Genomic DNA, 17,703 nt, shown 5'->3' with positions numbered 1-17,703 from the left:
ACCTCGCCCTCTTATGCAGGTGACCCTGACCTCTGACCCCTGAGAGACATGATGAGTACACAGGGGGGACAGAGAGAGAAAAAGCCTCGCTCTCAGGAATCAGCAGAGCGTCACATTATTATGATCACAATTATTTGTTCGGTGACCTTGCAGGTAGTTTGCAGGGATCACATGTGGAGACTGTTTCCTCTCCATCACCTGAGCTGCTGCTGCCTCCTCTCTTCTCTCGGTCCCTCTAATGGTTTCATGCAGGAGCGAGTTGGCTTATTATACTAAAAGGTTTTGTCGCGCTAAGCCGTGCATGTGTGCTTAAAACGTACATTTCATTAACAAACTGCGGAGGTATAAAAGCGGATTTATGAGGCTTCAAAAGATCACAGGAAGGACGGGTTTGAAACCCCCTCTCGGTGCTGTTGCAGGCAGGTTATATCAGCAGTTACGCCGCCTTTCACACAACACTGCGACTCAGGGATTTCTTTTTAAAGGAGGCTGGCTGCACCTGTTTCTGCAAACACACACACACACACACACACACACACACACACACACACACACACACACACACACACACACACACACACACACACACACACACACACACACACACACACACACACACACACACACACACACACACACACACACAGGGAAAGGGAGAGAGGTGTGTTAAAACAGTGGCTATATGACCTTCGCATTCCTTAAAAAATCCTTCAAATTAGGAGACATGCATGGGTCATAAAGCTCTTTTATTTGGCAGCTATTAAACAATTCTGGCTGCGTTTTTTATATGCTCCCACAATGAGGGTTTCGCTACATAAGGTAGAAATAGACTTCTATTGCCCAACAGGAATGCATGATATGTGTCCAATCAGAAAAGGAAAACAACTTTTCGTTTGGAGCAAAATCCTCTCAAACAAACAACCTTGAAAAGGGGGATTTCTCTTCCATTAATGAGTCTGAAAAAGCAAGAAAGATAAACCTACATAAACACACACGCGCCCTGCGGATAAGCAGGATAAAAGTTGATGTAGACTCTGGTTTCATCTGCTAAGTAGTCCGTATTGACGGACCTGTGGATCACACAGGTCACCGAGAGATTAACACAAGGAGAGTCTAATCGCAGGACACGTTTTCCTCCTTTGACCCATACGCGCATTATTAATGATAGCGTCTGATTAAACCCACTTTCAACCGGAGAGCAGAGGTGGCGGAGGTTGCGCGTGAAGCAGCACCTCTGTGCACTGCTAAAGGCAATTAAAGGATCACATGCACTCCCCAAACTGCAAGACACAAGAATAACATTAAAGGGATTTTAAAGCAAAAATATATAAATACATTTATGAAAATGTGCTTTACATAAATACACATTCGATTTTCTTCATGTGAGAAAAGTAATTACTTTTAATTATGTCATAAAGAGTTGACGTGTGAATTATTTAAATGTAAAATAGTTGTAATATCAATAATAATATTAATACTAGGATACTGCCTTAATTATAATCTTCTCTGCCTTATGGTGTCTTAATTGAACATAAATGACCATATGAAAAATAATCGTTAATACAACCTAATTTGCAATAGTTATATTTTAATGTATTCAAATAAAGCTATTTCACAAATAACTGCTTGGTGCTGATTATAGATATTTTCATTAACCTGCTACAAGACTTCCGATAAAATCAATTGAACGTTTAAATTGCTCGTGTCACATCGGAATATCTCTGCATTTAATGTATATATTGTTAATTTAGGGCACATGTCTACAGTCGCTTTGAACGTTAGCTGAAATACGGAATCTTCTCTTAGCCCTCCCAAAGGTTCTCTCGCAGCGGAGAGAGCCTCTGTGTTGGATTCGACATCCTCTCCCCGAGCCCCGCTCACCTTCATGCTTTGAATAAATGCTCTCTTTGCATTCACCCGCTGACCGCATTTCCTACTTTTTTCAAATGTAAAATCGGACAATGATTGGGGTCGTTAGCACCTCTTCCAAACTCTTAAGGAAATTCTTTATTCTCTCCTTTCATTGTGCTGCCGCATGCTGCTGCCGGTGCTGCTCAATATTCTTCCCACCTTCTGCTAATCCTGCGGGAATAAATAGACTTGAATTCATGCTTTGCATTTGCAGCTTGGATCTGAACGGCGAGCAGTGAAGCTCGAAATATCAATGCATGCATGCACCAAAAAAAGTAAATAAAAATGGTAAACGCTTACGCATTGACAAAGTCTCCAAAAACACTGACATGCACGGGAAATGGTTTCGAATTAGTACAAACACACTCATAAATGCACAATGTCACAGTTTAAAAAGCAAACACAAAACATAAGCTAAAGAAGGGCTCAGAGAACTTAGCTGTCGTCGTCTCCTTTCTGCAGCTTTCAACAGAGTTTGTATTAGCAAAGTTAAAGGTTTGGATTGTTTTTACGCAGCCACGTTAATGCGCATCAGATCTTTCAATCATGCAGGCCAATTTCCTCTCCCCCTCCTCCTCCTCCCTCTGCCACCGTTAAATGGTCTATGACGGACGAACACAAAAATCAACGGAAAGCAGCATTGCTGATGTCCCATTGTTGACAAATCCATGAAACAACTCCAGTTTGCATGGTTTAACAGAGAGGAGAGGAGGGTGGAGGGAGGGACGAGAGGAGAGGAGAGGGGGCGTCTGTCGTCACCAAACCACGTGTCCTCCACTGATAGTATATCTTATACTGGGAAAAGTAATCTATCAGACAGTCCTTTTAAAAGCTCGGGCCTTTAAAAGCAGCATGTGTCATCTCGACTTGGTTCTCCAAATATCACTCCTGTAGGAAATATACGCACCGAGAAGGGACGTCGGAGCGTGAGACATCTCCAAACAACTTCGAGGCAAGACGCGCAGCTTTACACAGGCCTGCTCACTTACCGAGTGGAGACATATTTGAAGAAGTTGAAGTTTCGTTTGCTTGACTGGCTTGCTGCCGGTTCAACCGTCGTTTAGATTATTTTGGAGACACCGGATCTCTTGACAGGGGCGAACAGAAGTCCAGCAGACCCGTCGCGTGTGCGCACTGCCCGCGCTGCTCTCACCTACAACTTCACACCCGGCTGCTCGGCTGTTTTGGCTCCGCTCGACTTTAGATTGAGGAAGCCGTGAGATGACCCTGTCTGGAGGCAGCGAAAGAGCCAGCGACATGTCCGGCCAAACTGTGCTCACAGCGGAGGACGTGGATATCGACGTGGTGGGCGAGGGAGACGAGGACTGCATGGAGAGGGGGGACAGCGACTGCGACAGCCCGGTGGGAGGCATCCTGCACGACCTCCGAGGAGAAGCGGGCGACGAGGACATGGAAGATGAAATTGAGGTGGAGAAGGAGGAGACGGGCTCTGGTGGAGGGAGTCCGTGCTGCGAGAGCTCCGGGGAGGGAGAGACGGGCACTAAGGGAGAGGGTCAGGACCAGAGCTCTACGGGAGGAGGGATCCAGAAGCCCAAAAACAGCCTGGTAAAGCCGCCTTATTCCTACATCGCCCTCATCACCATGTCCATCCTGCAGAGCCCCCAGAAGAAGCTCACCCTCAGCGGCATCTGCGAGTTCATCAGCAGCCGCTTCCCCTATTACCGGGAGAAGTTCCCGGCGTGGCAAAACTCCATTCGCCACAACTTGTCACTCAACGACTGCTTCGTGAAAATCCCCCGGGAGCCCGGCAACCCCGGCAAGGGCAACTACTGGACCCTGGACCCGGCTTCTGAGGACATGTTTGACAACGGCAGCTTCCTCAGGAGGAGGAAAAGGTTCAAGAGAGTTCAGCCGGACATGCTCAGGGACCAGACCGCGCTCATGATGCAGAGTTTCGGTGCGTACAGCCTCGGGGGGCCCTACGGGAGGCACTATGGCATCCACCCGGCTTATGCCCATCCGGCTATGCAGTACCAGTACATGCCGCCTATGGGTCACATGCTGCCCCCGGGTGTCCCTCTGATGTCCTCCGCGGAGCTGAACAGAAAAGCGTTCAACTCCCAGCTCAGCCCGAGTCTGCAGCTCCAGCTCAACAGCCTGAGCACGGCGTCCATGATCAAATCTGAGCCTTCGAACAGACCGTCTTTCAGTATAGAGAACATCATCGGGGTGTCCAGCGCCTCCTCGGTGTCCCCGGCCTTCCTGCGGCCTCCGGTCACCGTGCAGTCGGCCCTGCTGAGCGCGCAGTCCCTCTCTCTGTCCCGGACCTCCGCCGGGCTCTCTCCCATCCTCAGCGTGCCGTCAAATCTCCTCTCTGGACATGTTTTACCCTCAGCAGCGGCGGTATCCAAGTGGCCTTCACAATGACTTTAAAGCCAGATAAATAGACTCTTATTATTTTTATATAGAGACATTATTACGGGGGGAGTGTGATCAGCACAAATCAATAACACTGGACTCGGTAGCAAAGGCTGTTGAAACAGAGACTAAAAGAAAAAGAAGATTTTTCTGTACAGGTAATATTTGTAAATATTTGTAAAAAGAAGAATGATTGTACCTGTCTTTTTTTGGTTTCTGTTTGAGATCTGTGATAATTATTTTACATTTTTCTTTTTTGTAGCGTATAGAGCTCAACTGGATACAATTTTGTTTCGTTTTCATACAAGACACAAACAAGCTCTGAAAAACAGTCTGTTTATAATAAAAAAAACAAATATATGTAATTCTATGTAGCTATATTGTGTTGTAAACTGAATTTATTTGTAAATAAATCTAAGACAGAATTAAAACCAGTTTTTCATTATTAACATTCATGAATCGTTTGATGGCAGACTTATTTCTAGAAAAACAATATTGTTTTAAAACCCTCTCACGCTATAAAGGCACTGTAAAATAATATGAAAGTCAATTTTAATTTGACATGAAGGATAGTTATTTTCAAATATTCTTATCCAGTGCGATTGTGAGATTACATGTACTAATACAAATCAATTTCAGGCTTAATAATCAGCCTATTAATATCATCCAATTTTAACGATGTTTAAAGTCTGTTTTTGTAAAGTTACATTTTAATTTGATTTAATTTCAAACCTTCATTTAACCAGATGGTCCCATTGAGATCATAGATCTATTTTTCAAGGGAGACCTTAATATTTTTAGTAATTATACTATTCTAAATAATTGTCTGGAGTAACACGAGACATTGAATTATGTTTGAACCTTTTCAGTAGGCCTATTCAATGTTTTCTAAGCTTGGAATTGCAGCTTTATTATAAGATCTACAAATTATTTTTAGACAAACAAACAAAGAAAAAATTAAAGGAACAAAAAGGACTCAGATGTATAGTCTGTCTATATGGATTCAACATTTGAAATTGATGTTAAAAGAGGGGATCATCATATCAATGGGAAGTCGTTAAACATCCTGTGACTTAGTTCGAATTCAAACCTAAGTGTGTGTCTCTCAAGACAGGCTTTTTGCAGAGGGGTTACGTATTTAATATAACATCATATTTTTAAATAAAATATATACACTTATAGGCCCGAACAATAAGACAACTTAATTGTTTTAAATATATATATTTACGGTTGTTTTCTTAGTAATGATCTCTGACTGGAGGTCAGGCTTTAATCCACCATTACATCACTGCTAGTGTCGTTTTACAGGATATTCTACGGCTTGGCTTCTATAAAGGTAACAGCTTCGCAGTTGTGTCTGGCTAATCACTTTTACACAAACAGCAAATGGTGATCGGGTTGCTGCGTGTGGTTACGTGTGTGTTTGAGGGGGGGTTACAGGCGCTATATTTATCTGATCCCCATGAGAAAGAGAAAGGAGCCTCTCTGCTTCAATTCACTTTCAGACACCGAAGAAGGTGCTGATGATGCAAAAGGCTGCTCCAATGTCACCATGGCATTTCTTTCATTCATTCTCATTATTACTGGGCTATTATTATTGCCCTCATTCTATTATCAACAGAAGCAGTTATGTAGCCTGAAGTATTTATTGTATGACATAATTCGTTTTTAATGCAAAACCAAACTCGTTTGACACATAAATAAAACGAAATACAGATGTAAAAATTATTTTAGCCATTACCATGTTTTCCCCAATTTTAAATCAAGGAGGTATTAAATATCAACACTCCTACAGTTTAAGGAGACATGAACATGACGTCCAGGCACCAGGGGTCTCAGTGTGCAGAATATAATTCAGATTAAAAGGTGTATAGAAAGCAATGTGGAATTTGGTCTTTTTTGGGAAGTATTTGAAAAAAAGATTCCCCTCAAAAATGTACCAAAGTAAATAAAAAATAAAACTTGATTATCACGTTTATAATTGTCATTTAAATGCTGTCTCTGTTTTATTTGCTTCCTGTGTGAAGTAACGGGTTCAGCCTCCACTAAGCTCTCATGCTCTCATGCGTTAGAGAGCCCGCGGTAAACTGCAGTGTGATGTCTCTTTGCATGATGCTGCACCGGGAGCACCGTGAGGCCGCAGGCTGACACCTCCAGCCCCGCGAGGAGAGGACAGCCGCCAGGGGGCGTTCACTGACACGCAGGGCTTTTCATTAGGGGTATCAAAAATCTGAGAAATACTTAAGAAGACACATCAACCTGAAAAGATGAAGGATAGATCTTCCCATACATTCCATTAAATCTTTTATTTTTATTTTGTCTAATAATTACGATGGTGTAAACCTTATAAACATATTTAAATAATAATTTTCAGAATTGAAGGGACACTGAAAAGTTCAGTTGTTTCTTTTAGTTATTATTTTAATATGATGATCGAAATACATTTGGTAAATATTTGTATCTGCCCGTCTCAGTAATCACAGTACCTCTAATGCTTCCTGGTGAAGACCGATTTCAGATGTAATTTATCTTTGATTAGGGCCACTGAAGATGTTAATGTTAATAAGGTTGATATGTAAGGTTTCAGTTACAGATGATGTTAAAATACAACGTTCAAATATACCAGATTACACGTGACTTCAATTGGAAAGCATTATTCTTAAACCGAAATAGTGTTACAATATTAAATGTAATACAGGGGAAAACTACATATTAAAATAATATTTGCATTTATGTTAATATTTACCCATTACTTTAGTTTGTGTTTGTTTAAATCAATTGAACCAGTCTGCTCTTATTAATTAACCCGTTATTAAATGTAATCGAATCAAAAGCAGTTTTTGGTGTTTCACGTATTCATTTCCCAAACAAAACAAAATGCCGATTTGATGAATGTGCTTTTGCAGAACAAACATTAGACTGACCCCCTCGATATTGACCCATGCAGCTGCACTTCCTTGTGCACAGGTGTATGGAGTCTGGCCTGTGTTCCCACAGCTCCAGCAGACAGGCTATATTAGTCTCAAGCAAAAGTCTTTCATAAATAAAGTCCACTTTGTGGGTTTGGTGGTCCACTTTTTAAACCAACAATACAGAGCGAGCTTTAGTAAATGAGCCACAGTTGAATCAACAGACACGTTCATTTAGATATAGATAATGTTACATTGGTTTGAGTGCATGTAATTCTTATTCCACAGTGTGGCATGTCGGAGTGACTCAAGTGCAGCTAATCTACTGATACTGTACGTCTCACTGAGCCATTTTCCAATGAATTGGAGTTTGTAGTCATAGAAAGATATATTTTATTATATTCATTTCAGTCTTAACTTTTAAGCCAACATGGATGAGAAGATATTATCAATTTACTTTACTAGTTACTTTGTTTCTAATGTCAAAAATACTCTTTTAAAAGATAATTTCCCCCTATTTTCTGTGTTAAAAATGTGAAATAAAACAACATCCAAGAGAATAACATGACACATCATCGATCAAAGGTATCATTTGTTTCAGAAAAAATCCACCAAGCTTTTGTAAAATCAATCCGATACAGGACCTTGGATCAAATTAAACTTAGCATATACATAGATATGCATTTAGAGCTACAACCTTCAAACTACTTTCGTTTTTTTCTGTGTAGTTCCATTTGTCCAAGTGTACTGTACCATCTGAGTGTTTTGAAAAGAATAAATTACTCAATGTTGCATTGTCAAATGCCAAAACTATACATTTCAAGAGGACATCGTGTGAAGATGGAGGGACCAGCTATTATGAAGCCGAGCAGTCCCATTTCACATGTCCAATGCTGGATTGTAAACATCCTGGTGATAACCCACATTAATGTGTTATCTTTGACCTTTACATCAGAGAGGACATTTTGAGTGTCAGTGAAAAAGACTGACACAAAACACTGTGATAGGGAGTTTAGGGAGGCTATAAAAGGCCCAGACAGACATTACATTCCTTTAAATGCACACCATATATACTGGTGAATTTTCTAAACAATTAATTGATTATGCAAATTAGAGCATATTTGTAGTGAAGAAGGACTGCCAGGACTTCCATGTCTTAACACTTCACAGACAGACTTACCCCCGGACTTTTAGAGTCACTGTAATGTGAATGTGTATTTCTTTTTAACAAAATAGTGAGTTTTGTATTATGGGTTGCATTGTTCTTATGTGACAAAACATCAGAAAAGACGTGTGACTTGCTTTAGCAAAATGTGACTTATCATATGATAGAGTACAATGACATTGGCAAGCAAGGCCTAGGCCTCCATAATAACTAGGTCATCTTCCACCACAAGCTATAGCCTTCTCCAAGGCGGAGATCACAGACAGTAAATGTAGGTACAGCAGTTACTGAATATTTAAAAAGGCATAGAGATGAAGCAATAAATGACAAAGTAAAGCTGGCGTGGCTAGGCATTAATAACTAATAGGTACCCCTGAGTTATAGGCTGCTGCCTTTGTAATGAAAGTGTCATTGCAAATCAGCAGTTGTCCGAGGTTATTATTATTTATGCATAATTGATGCAGGAACCACAAGGAACATGTCTCACCCAACAAATCCCAACACCTTGGGAACAAAGACGAAGGTGTCAACAGAAGGAAAGGTCACAGAGGAGAATACACCCCTGGGCGGAGATTTACATTGTGAGGCTTGCATTTTATAACTATACACATATCTGCACACAGAAGGGCACAACAAACTAGTTATAAAAGAGACAACTGATCCTCTATTGCTCCACATGAGGAGGATGATCCCATGCAAGGGTACGTTGCAATGGAGTTTAAAATAGATGACATACATGTAGTTATATTTCTAAGATGTCTCAAATTATGGTTATACTTTTTATAACATCAAAGGCTTGCTGTCTGCATAGTAGTCATAGCAGTGAGTTAAATAATCACATGCAGAAATGGTCTGGCTTAATGACAATGATATAATTATTTTGAGATGTACTATCAGTGATTGGAAAAAAGGGGAAATCGATTGTCATTAAATAATTTATACATTTTGTTCCACAGCCTGTTTTATGTTATTTGCTTACTTGGTAATTACATTATTGGAAATGCTTATGTACTGCTCGATAAAAGACACTTATTCAAATTCCGACCTCTAAGTTTAACACAGGGTATAAGTTATTATTGAGTTAAGAGTGGACAAATAGACCTTTAATAATGCACAATATCAATCAATCCATCATAAATCTCACCTAAACCGATTTGGCATTCACATTACTAGGAATTTGGCATCTTCAAATCAAATTGGTAGCAATACCGATTCAGTCACTAGTGATGTAACCATATTTTTAAGATAAAGTAAAACTACCTATCTATCTGCCATAGCTACAATTAAAACTCGTTTAATAAAGTTACTCTAGCTTAAGTTATGAAGCGATGTTTCGAATGACGATAATATCGTCTTTTTCTGGGGGTTCCTGAACGCCTCACGTCTTTCAGAGCTACGTCACCCGGCAGTGCCCAATGAGAACTTGCAATGAAGTCTTGATTGATGACGTATACAGGAAATGTAGACATATTCCAAAAGCAGACAGATATTTTAGCTTTTATTTCTCCTATTTAAGATAATTTAAACGGACGAGGTTATGCAAACGTGGAGTCTCGTATCACTTTGTGTGTTGCTCGGTCTTGCTGCAAGATGGGGCGTTTCGTTAAACTCATATTCAGGTAGGAAATGTGAAGTTTACCGTTTACATGCTGCACAACTGAGTGCTCAATGCTACACAGCTGATTATTTGAGTGGATATTGCGTTTTCTTTACACATATCAGGGTGGTGCTTTTGGCTGTGTGTGGTTAAATGCTGTCAGTTCGTGATGTAAGTCGGGTTCCCATTCATCAGACTAAAAGCTTTTTCTCCTCCAGGGGCGGGGAAAACTCCCATGTTTGGCGACTACGAGGCTCAAAGGCACTGGCAAGAAGTGACATACAACCTCCCTGTGCAGGAATGGTCAGTCTGACGTTTGTTTACTCAGTGGAGCAAGTTTGAGAACGCCAACAATGTTCAGGCAGCTGAACATCTTTGGGGTTTTGACAGGGATTGGACATATTGTAGTGATCGCACTTAAAACACTAATGTTTATTAAATGATGGGAGCAGATTCTGTGAGTCACATACCCACAATAGCAGTAGTATGGGATGAATAAAAATCCAGAGGATAACCAGAAAAGTGAACAAATTAAAGCTGAAAATGCCCGTATTATATGGCTGCAACTTAGGATATAATATCTATATCTATAAGCAATTCAGATGTCTATCTTATACTTGTGGATAATGCCATTTTGAATACTATTTAACATTGGATATAACACCAAAAACAGATTTTAGATTCTGAATTATTACTATAAGTGAATGATTACCAAAACACATACAAAAAATAGAGAGACATATCAATACAAATAAGCCACTAGGGGGTTGTTATTATGCTATTAGACTGTCTGCAACATCAGACACTTCCACATTGTCAGAATAAATATATCTGAAATGTTTACTTATCCAGGTACTTCAACACCACTAAGAATGACTTGAACTACTGGGGTCTTGACTACCCTCCTCTGACTGCCTACCACAGCCTGATCTGTGCTTTTGTGTAAGTATGTTTTTATTTGAGAGTTTACATGACATCTCTGCTTACATTTTTACAATGTTTATTCATGAACACATTTGGATATTCCATGTTTTGTCAGTTATAAAATGCCACAAATGTTCTACTTACTTGTCCATTCTATGTACCCATGGGTAACTCTAAAGCCAGCCTGTCATTTAAGCATTATAAATACCTTCATTTCTATACTATAAATATATGTTCCTGCAGAGCTAAGACGATAAACCCTGAGTGGGTGGAGCTTCACAAATCCAGAGGTTATGAAAGTCCAGCGCACAAGTTGTTCATGAGAGCTACAGGTACAGTAACTACCAGAAAAATAAAGTAAAATGCTTCATTGATCCATATTGACCTTAACCTTAAAATAGCAGTTTATTTAATTACAAGGAAGATTTATAAAATAATACGGTTCTATGTTCTGTTTCAGTTCTGGTGGCAGATTTGTTGATATACATCCCTGCTGTGGTTTTATACTGTTTGTATCTGACTGAGGGATCCTCTAAGAAAAAGGTAACACACTTGCCCGGTATGAGATGAAATCTAATCATTTTTTCAACTAAAGATGAAAATAAGCCACCTTTTTGGCTACAGTGAAATATTGTGGCATGAGGAAGTTATTATTGCAATATAAATTATGCCATTATATTTTCCAGGAAGTTATGAATGTATAAATGCATTTCCAGTACAAGTCCATTAAAGTGGATGTTTTGTAATATATCTTAATGAAGCAAACATTACAGGATCAACACTAGAACAATTCCCAGCATACATTGCAATTTGTACAGCGCAACATGGGACAGGCTATTATTACCTTAGGATTCTAAGAATGAATAAGCAAATACTGAGAAGAAAAAACGATCAATTTGTTTAGACGTCTCTTTCACACAACAAAGTTTGCAAATGAATGTAATGTGATTCAAATGACATTGAATGCCTCATTGTATAATAATGACCAGTCGACTATAGTTCATTTTTAGTTATGTTTTACCCTTCAACAACTAATAAATGCTCCTTTTCTCCAGGTTTCCACTCTGCTCTGCTTCCTTTTATACCCTGGCCTCATTCTTGTTGACTATGGCCATTTCCAGTATCCTTTATGTACAAGTGCATTTCTATTATTTATTTACTCTGATATCATTATTGTAATTTGCCTGTTACCATCTCTTAAGGTCAGTATTTCACTGACTTTGGTCCTAATCCTAATAGATTACATTAAAAAATGTATATTATATAAGTTATATTGTCTTGTATCCTTTAAAGCACATACAATAGTGAGGGTTTAAATATTGTTAAGTACGTGAAAAATAGAATTGAAGACATTTTTAGCAGAATATAATCGTTAACCGAATCAGGTACAATGGAGTGAGTCTGGGTTTTGCCCTGTGGGGGGTTCTGGCTCTGGGTCTGGGCTGGGATGCTTTGGGCTCCGTGGCTTTTTGCCTGGCTCTCAACTACAAACAGATGGAGCTGTACCACGCTCTGCCCTTCTTCTGCTACCTGCTGGGGAAGAATGTCAAACTGGGCCTGATGGGGCGAGGGTGAGTCTGTATTTGTCTTTTGTATTGTCGATCTTCTGCACTTAACATTGTTTTCTTTATATTTTAACAGTTTGTTTTGTTATCTACAGCATTTATTTCCATTGCATTATGTCCAACACACACACACACACACACACACACACACACACACACACACACACACACACACACACACACACACACACACACACACACACACACACACACACACACACACACACACACACAGATGGGCACAAGAACCCTTAATCATATCCCTTAGATAAATTGGATGGCTTGGATGTAATTTACATGTCATTTGTTGACATTTATCAATAATGTTCTGGTACATTACAGGAATGTGCACATACATTTGGAGGGGCTATTGCTCTAAACTGGAAAAAGGACCTCCCCCCCACCCCGAAAAAAGAACTTTTGAAAATTCTAACTCGTTTTTAATGTAAAAGGTTAATAAAAGAAAAACACAACACTGTCATTGCAATTGACACTCAGTTGACTTTTAGGTCCACTGCTAAATTTGTTATTCAGGCACTTTTTTAGTTTTGCAGTCCATATCTCATTAAAATATAATGTTAGTAACTATTAAAGAAAAAATGGGGACAATCCTGTTTTAATGTAGTTTGACCATTGTAACTGCTGTGCAGACATACTGATAAAATAGGGCTTCTAACTAATTACCTTAAATAAAATCACTAATTAATGAAACCAGTTCAATACGCATTATTCTTATTCTTATCATTCTTTATGAGCGCAGTAACGGTAAGGTATCTAATTACTATTATTTATTTAGTATTCCATAACTTAATAACAGAGATGGTCAAACTAAAGTGGTAGAGACATGGCAGAAATCCTAAAATGAAGCGGGACAGTGAAGTGTTCTCCCGTATGTGAGAGGGCGATGAAGAAAAGAGAGCGAGCGGTACCCGTCGAGGGAATTTACGGAGCAGAGTAAAAGACACAGAAAGACAGAAAAACAATAACAAGTATATTTAGGTGTTTTTTTTTGTAAATAACCGACGGTATCAAGAGGAAGTAAAGTCCCCTGGTTTGTCCCCTATACTCTAACGCCAGGCAGGCATTTGGTGTGATCACCATAGCCATATGAGGCCGGAGGGCTTTCCTTTGCTTCCAGCTGTCAGATTGTAAACAAAGTCACGTGACTGGGGGCAGATGACAGCGCTGACAAGGTGTGTTTCCCGCAGCGAGACGCTACAAAACTAATTGTGGGCTTATCATGTTGATTCGGCCACCATAGAAAACAAAAAAAACTCTCGCTCTCTCCAGAGGGGCAGGTCAGACAAAAATAGCTAACGGGCTGTTGCCCGGGCAACATTACCCCGAGCAACATTAGCCCGGGCAACATTAGCCCGTACCTGTGCACGTCCCTGGTACATTATATAGATCCTGCTCACCATTCTTCCCCAACTACTACCGAGTAACAGCGTATTACACAAATATAAAAACGTGTACAATAATAATTACCTTTCAGCTTTATAGTTATACAAAATATCCTTTCATGGCCTTTTCATTTATCCAATTATTTTTCAAAGAGTGTACTGAAGGAGTCTGCACTACATGTTCTAGAAGTGTGTTACCTGCACAAAGTGTGACAGTTGTTTTACTTTGACACAAATGTATGTTTAAACCATTCATCCATTACATTCTTTGGTTGTCAAACAATTGCTATTGTTGTCAACTACTAGTAATTATGTTCATGTTTTATTGTCCTCCTAAAAACAGATATGCAGATATCGTTTACCACTAAGTCATTATTTGAGTGCTATATTTAAATATTTGTTTTAGCTATTCCCTCATCTTTTCATGCACTCTTGTAACTCCAGAAAATGGTCAAAGTTCAAGCTACAGTTCACTGACAGTACAGTGTGACCAAATCATTTGTCATGTGAGAGATGTATGGAAAGGGATAGGGGAAAAAGAGCTACAAAAGTGATTCGTCATTCCATGTCTGCCTTCTTAAAAGAAAACAATGAAGGGACAGTCCAACATCCAAGTATACTATTTATAGTTTGTAAAGATGTATCAGTAAAGCAAAAACTGGTATAGAGGTTTATTATAAAGATTATGTTTGTGTCCGTGAATACATCATTTCTTTATATAGGTTCTTTCTGTAATGCATAGATTTGTCAGCTGAGTGTTTGAAGCAGATACGTAGTGTGAGTCTATAAGTGAGCAGTGTCCTCAGGAGAGCCTCAGAATGACTGAGGTAATCAGATTGGATGCTGTTACTAGTGTGTCCAGTGTCTGTTTATCTAGTAACAATGTACCAAGGGCATTTAGTAGCAAATGGAGAGCTGGATTAGAAGAGCCGGGGGGGCTGGGGAGGAGATATGTCCAGATGTCTCTCTCGCCATGCCCAAACTCCTCAGCTATGCCGCGTGTGCAACTTAACCAGCAGCTTCACAGTTACAGCTGACGAGATAGTCTGACCTACAGGAGACTTTCAGCTGATGCATTGCTTTCACTGCATTCCTCATCACGAGGGTCAAATCCCAAATTTAGGACTTGCGGACAGCATGTTCTAATTGTTTGAGGAATGGCAATAAATGATGACAAACTTAAGCTACTCGCCAATGTCAACATTTCTATTTTTGAGTAAATTACTTTAACAAACAATGTCAAAATGTTGTGCCTATGTTTTCATTTTATCTCTGTACCTTCTGACATGATGCTTGTCTCCATGCTTGTCTCCCTGTGTCAACGCGTCCGTTTCGGGGAAACACTAAAAAGACAGCAACACGTCCGAGAACTTATTACTTTTTTTTTTGGTTACACCAAACCCTTTAAACGTGTTCATAAAGATAAATCATAAATGGAAGTTTGTTACCTAATAACTAGTCACCCTTACCCCGGTACCCTTTGTACAAATTGGAAAATTTTCAATTTTTTAACGGAATTAGACCAACGGTTGAAATCGTTCTTATTGAATGACTAGATCCATGTTTTTGAATTTCGGTGGGGTATACTTTAAACCAAATGTTAAAATAATTAAGGTTTTAAATTCATACTTTGTATTTTGGTTATGGATGGTATCGGTTATTTGTTTTATAAAATTTTGAATTAAATAAAAACACAAGTTAAGTTAATAAACCTTGGATAATTTTGTAACCATTCAAATAAGAACGTAAAAAAAAAATAGAAGGTCAATTTTTTGTTAAATAAAAACCAAATGACAGGATATCCCCATATGTTGAGACTTTATTAAAGTTTTGGACAAATAGGGTTAATTATATTTTCCTCACGGAAACCTATTAAACAAAACAAATGTAAATTTTACAACTGGTCTGAGGGCAACTCTTGGGTGACTCTATGTGAATCCTGATTTCGACTTGATTAGTTTGGTGGTTCTCAGGAAATGGAGTGACTCGACCAATTCAATAAGTCGGAGAAGTCAGAACTGACCTCTCCCTGGAGAGGAGGTGTAATTAAAACCATCTTTTGCAAGAAGGAAAATTATAGGCAACTTCGTCGTCGTTGGTCTAAGGTTATTATTTGTCGCGGCCAATGGCCACCCGTGGGAAAGGAGAAGAGGGAGTAAGCGAGGGTTTCGAGTGAGCGTGAAACCGACACCTCGACGCCGCGGTCTATTCGAGTTTGTAGGGGGTAAAAGGAAGTGAATTGTCTGCCGGTAGCACGTCCCGTTTACTTTTCACATTGGCCCCAGTTTTTTCCCACCAATTGTAAATGATTAATAACTTACAAACAATGTAGGTTCCGGCTTTTAATCCTAACCGTGGTGCAAGTTTTTTACAAAAAGATGGTCCGCGTCGCGGAGGGGGTCCTAGCCGCGGGATGCCCGCTTGTGAGATATTTGCCGGTCACGATGCCCGGCCGGGCCGTTAATGTGTGTAGTGAACATTGTGACCATATGGTTCCGTCCAAACGGTAGTGAATGACATTTCTCCCGGATTCAGTACCATGTGCCAAAATAAATAATTTCGAAACAACCCATTTTGAAGGGCATAAGTAGACAAGGGACTAATTGTGTCTCTCAAACGTTAGTCGAGATAACGAGACCTCTAGCGTACTACATCATAAACAATGTACACGGTTTTCGTTCCTGACGGAATTCCATTCGTCGAAATACACGCGTCGGAGGTGAACGAACCTTGTTAGAAGTCGTTCTTAACTTTTGACTTACCTCGTTAGAGTAAGGAGACGTACAAAAAATTTCGATCGCTTTAATTTACGAACAACTATGTACCCGGAACATTTACAGATATTGATACATTATACTAGGACATTTATATTACATACTACGAGAAATAACAATACAAAGTACACCTGGATAATACGACGTCCAGAGGGAACTTTTTCTCTAGATACTAAGTTACCCTGGTTTAGACTAATTTATTTCCAAACTTTACTTCACCTCGAGTGATTGACCGTTGTCTCCGAGTGACAACGGGACCAAATAGAGTCACAGAATCATTTTCGAATAAATTACTAAATATTTCAAAGTGTGAATTAATTATTTACCTTATTGTTTGAACGCATAAGTATTTCCAATCAGAATAAACAATTTCACCCATGGCTACAAAACTTCATTTCTTATGAACGGGGAGAAAGACGAAGTAATGTGTCAATCTTATATACGGTATTAAGAGACTATCTCGGGACAAACGACTACCTGACAAAAACACGATAACCTAAAAACCTCGCTTAAGTCCTGTGTAGTGTAAATGAGTCTGTAACCGACTTGAAGGAACCCTATGTGCAAGAGTCACGTATGTAACCTTGTCCCATTCACTGCTCAATTTGTTAGACGTGGTCGAGTTCCTGTTGATTCCTGAAGTTTCTCTGACCGGTGTCTTTACAAGACACTGGACAACATAGTAGAATAAGAATTCCTATTTTCTTCTTCTATAAATAGGAGGAGGTGAACACCAAAAATTTTATATAAAAACCCCAACAGCCGACCGATAAGAATCTAATCGAACGTACTGTTCTCAATGTTTACGAAAAAGAACTATTTTGATCCTCAGAGTTTCCGACTAGCTCGAAGAGTCTACAACCAAAAGGTCCGCTGAAAAAGTGACTTTTTTTTGATGACAATGGAGTTTTGTCTGGCGCCGGTGCCCTTTCTAGGAGGACGACCGTGGACGTACCGGACTGGCCGGCCAGTCTGTCCTTCCCGTCGGTCGTGTCCCGTTTTCAGTGGTTGTGACCAGTTTCGTTAGAGTGGTTGTCGCTTTTCGGATCTCCCTAACGCCCCCCCCCCCCCTCCCC

The 17,703-nt window shown here is 39.8% G+C and overlaps 2 protein-coding genes across 3 annotated transcripts; both read left to right on the top strand.

The window, feature by feature from the left end:
- Nucleotides 1-2,746: 2,746 nt before the first annotated feature.
- Nucleotides 2,747-4,697, top strand: foxd3 (forkhead box D3). Its single transcript, XM_010790520.1, has one exon. The coding sequence runs from the start codon at nt 3,133-3,135 to the stop codon at nt 4,297-4,299; it is 1,167 nt and encodes a 388-aa protein (XP_010788822.1). The 5' UTR covers nt 2,747-3,132; the 3' UTR covers nt 4,300-4,697.
- Nucleotides 4,698-9,813: 5,116 nt separating this feature from the next.
- On the top strand, nt 9,814-12,461 carry LOC104962120 (dolichyl pyrophosphate Man9GlcNAc2 alpha-1,3-glucosyltransferase-like). 2 transcript variants are annotated; one of them, XM_010790518.1, is made up of 7 exons: nt 9,814-9,983; nt 10,180-10,264; nt 10,814-10,903; nt 11,129-11,217; nt 11,346-11,428; nt 11,941-12,005; nt 12,271-12,461. In XM_010790518.1, exons 1-7 carry the CDS (start codon nt 9,902-9,904, stop codon nt 12,458-12,460), a joined length of 684 nt encoding a protein of 227 aa, XP_010788820.1. In that variant the 5' UTR covers nt 9,814-9,901; the 3' UTR covers nt 12,461. The 2 variants fall into 2 exon arrangements, with proteins under 2 accessions (XP_010788820.1, XP_010788819.1); XM_010790517.1 differs by having other exon boundaries at nt 11,941-12,362.
- The last annotated feature ends 5,242 nt before the right edge of the window (nt 12,462-17,703 follow it).

The sequence above is a fragment of the Notothenia coriiceps genome, unplaced genomic scaffold (assembly GCF_000735185.1).
Source record: "Notothenia coriiceps isolate Sejong01 unplaced genomic scaffold, NC01 NC01_scaffold00034377, whole genome shotgun sequence".
In the NCBI taxonomy this organism is placed as follows: domain Eukaryota; kingdom Metazoa; phylum Chordata; class Actinopteri; order Perciformes; family Nototheniidae; genus Notothenia; species Notothenia coriiceps.
This window is presented reverse-complemented; position numbering and strand designations above follow the sequence as displayed.

Coding starts and splice junctions, on each gene's coding strand:
- foxd3 (XM_010790520.1), top strand. CDS start 3,133: ATGACCCTGTCTGGAGGCAGCGAAAGAGCCAGCGACATGTCCGGCCAA.
- LOC104962120 (XM_010790517.1), top strand. CDS start 9,902: ATGCAAACGTGGAGTCTCGTATCACTTTGTGTGTTGCTCGGTCTTGCT. Junction 11,218..11,345: donor GTTGTTCATGAGAGCTACAG/GTACAGTAACTA, acceptor GTTCTGTTTCAG/TTCTGGTGGCAGATTTGTTG. Junction 11,429..11,940: donor AGGGATCCTCTAAGAAAAAG/GTAACACACTTG, acceptor CCTTTTCTCCAG/GTTTCCACTCTGCTCTGCTT.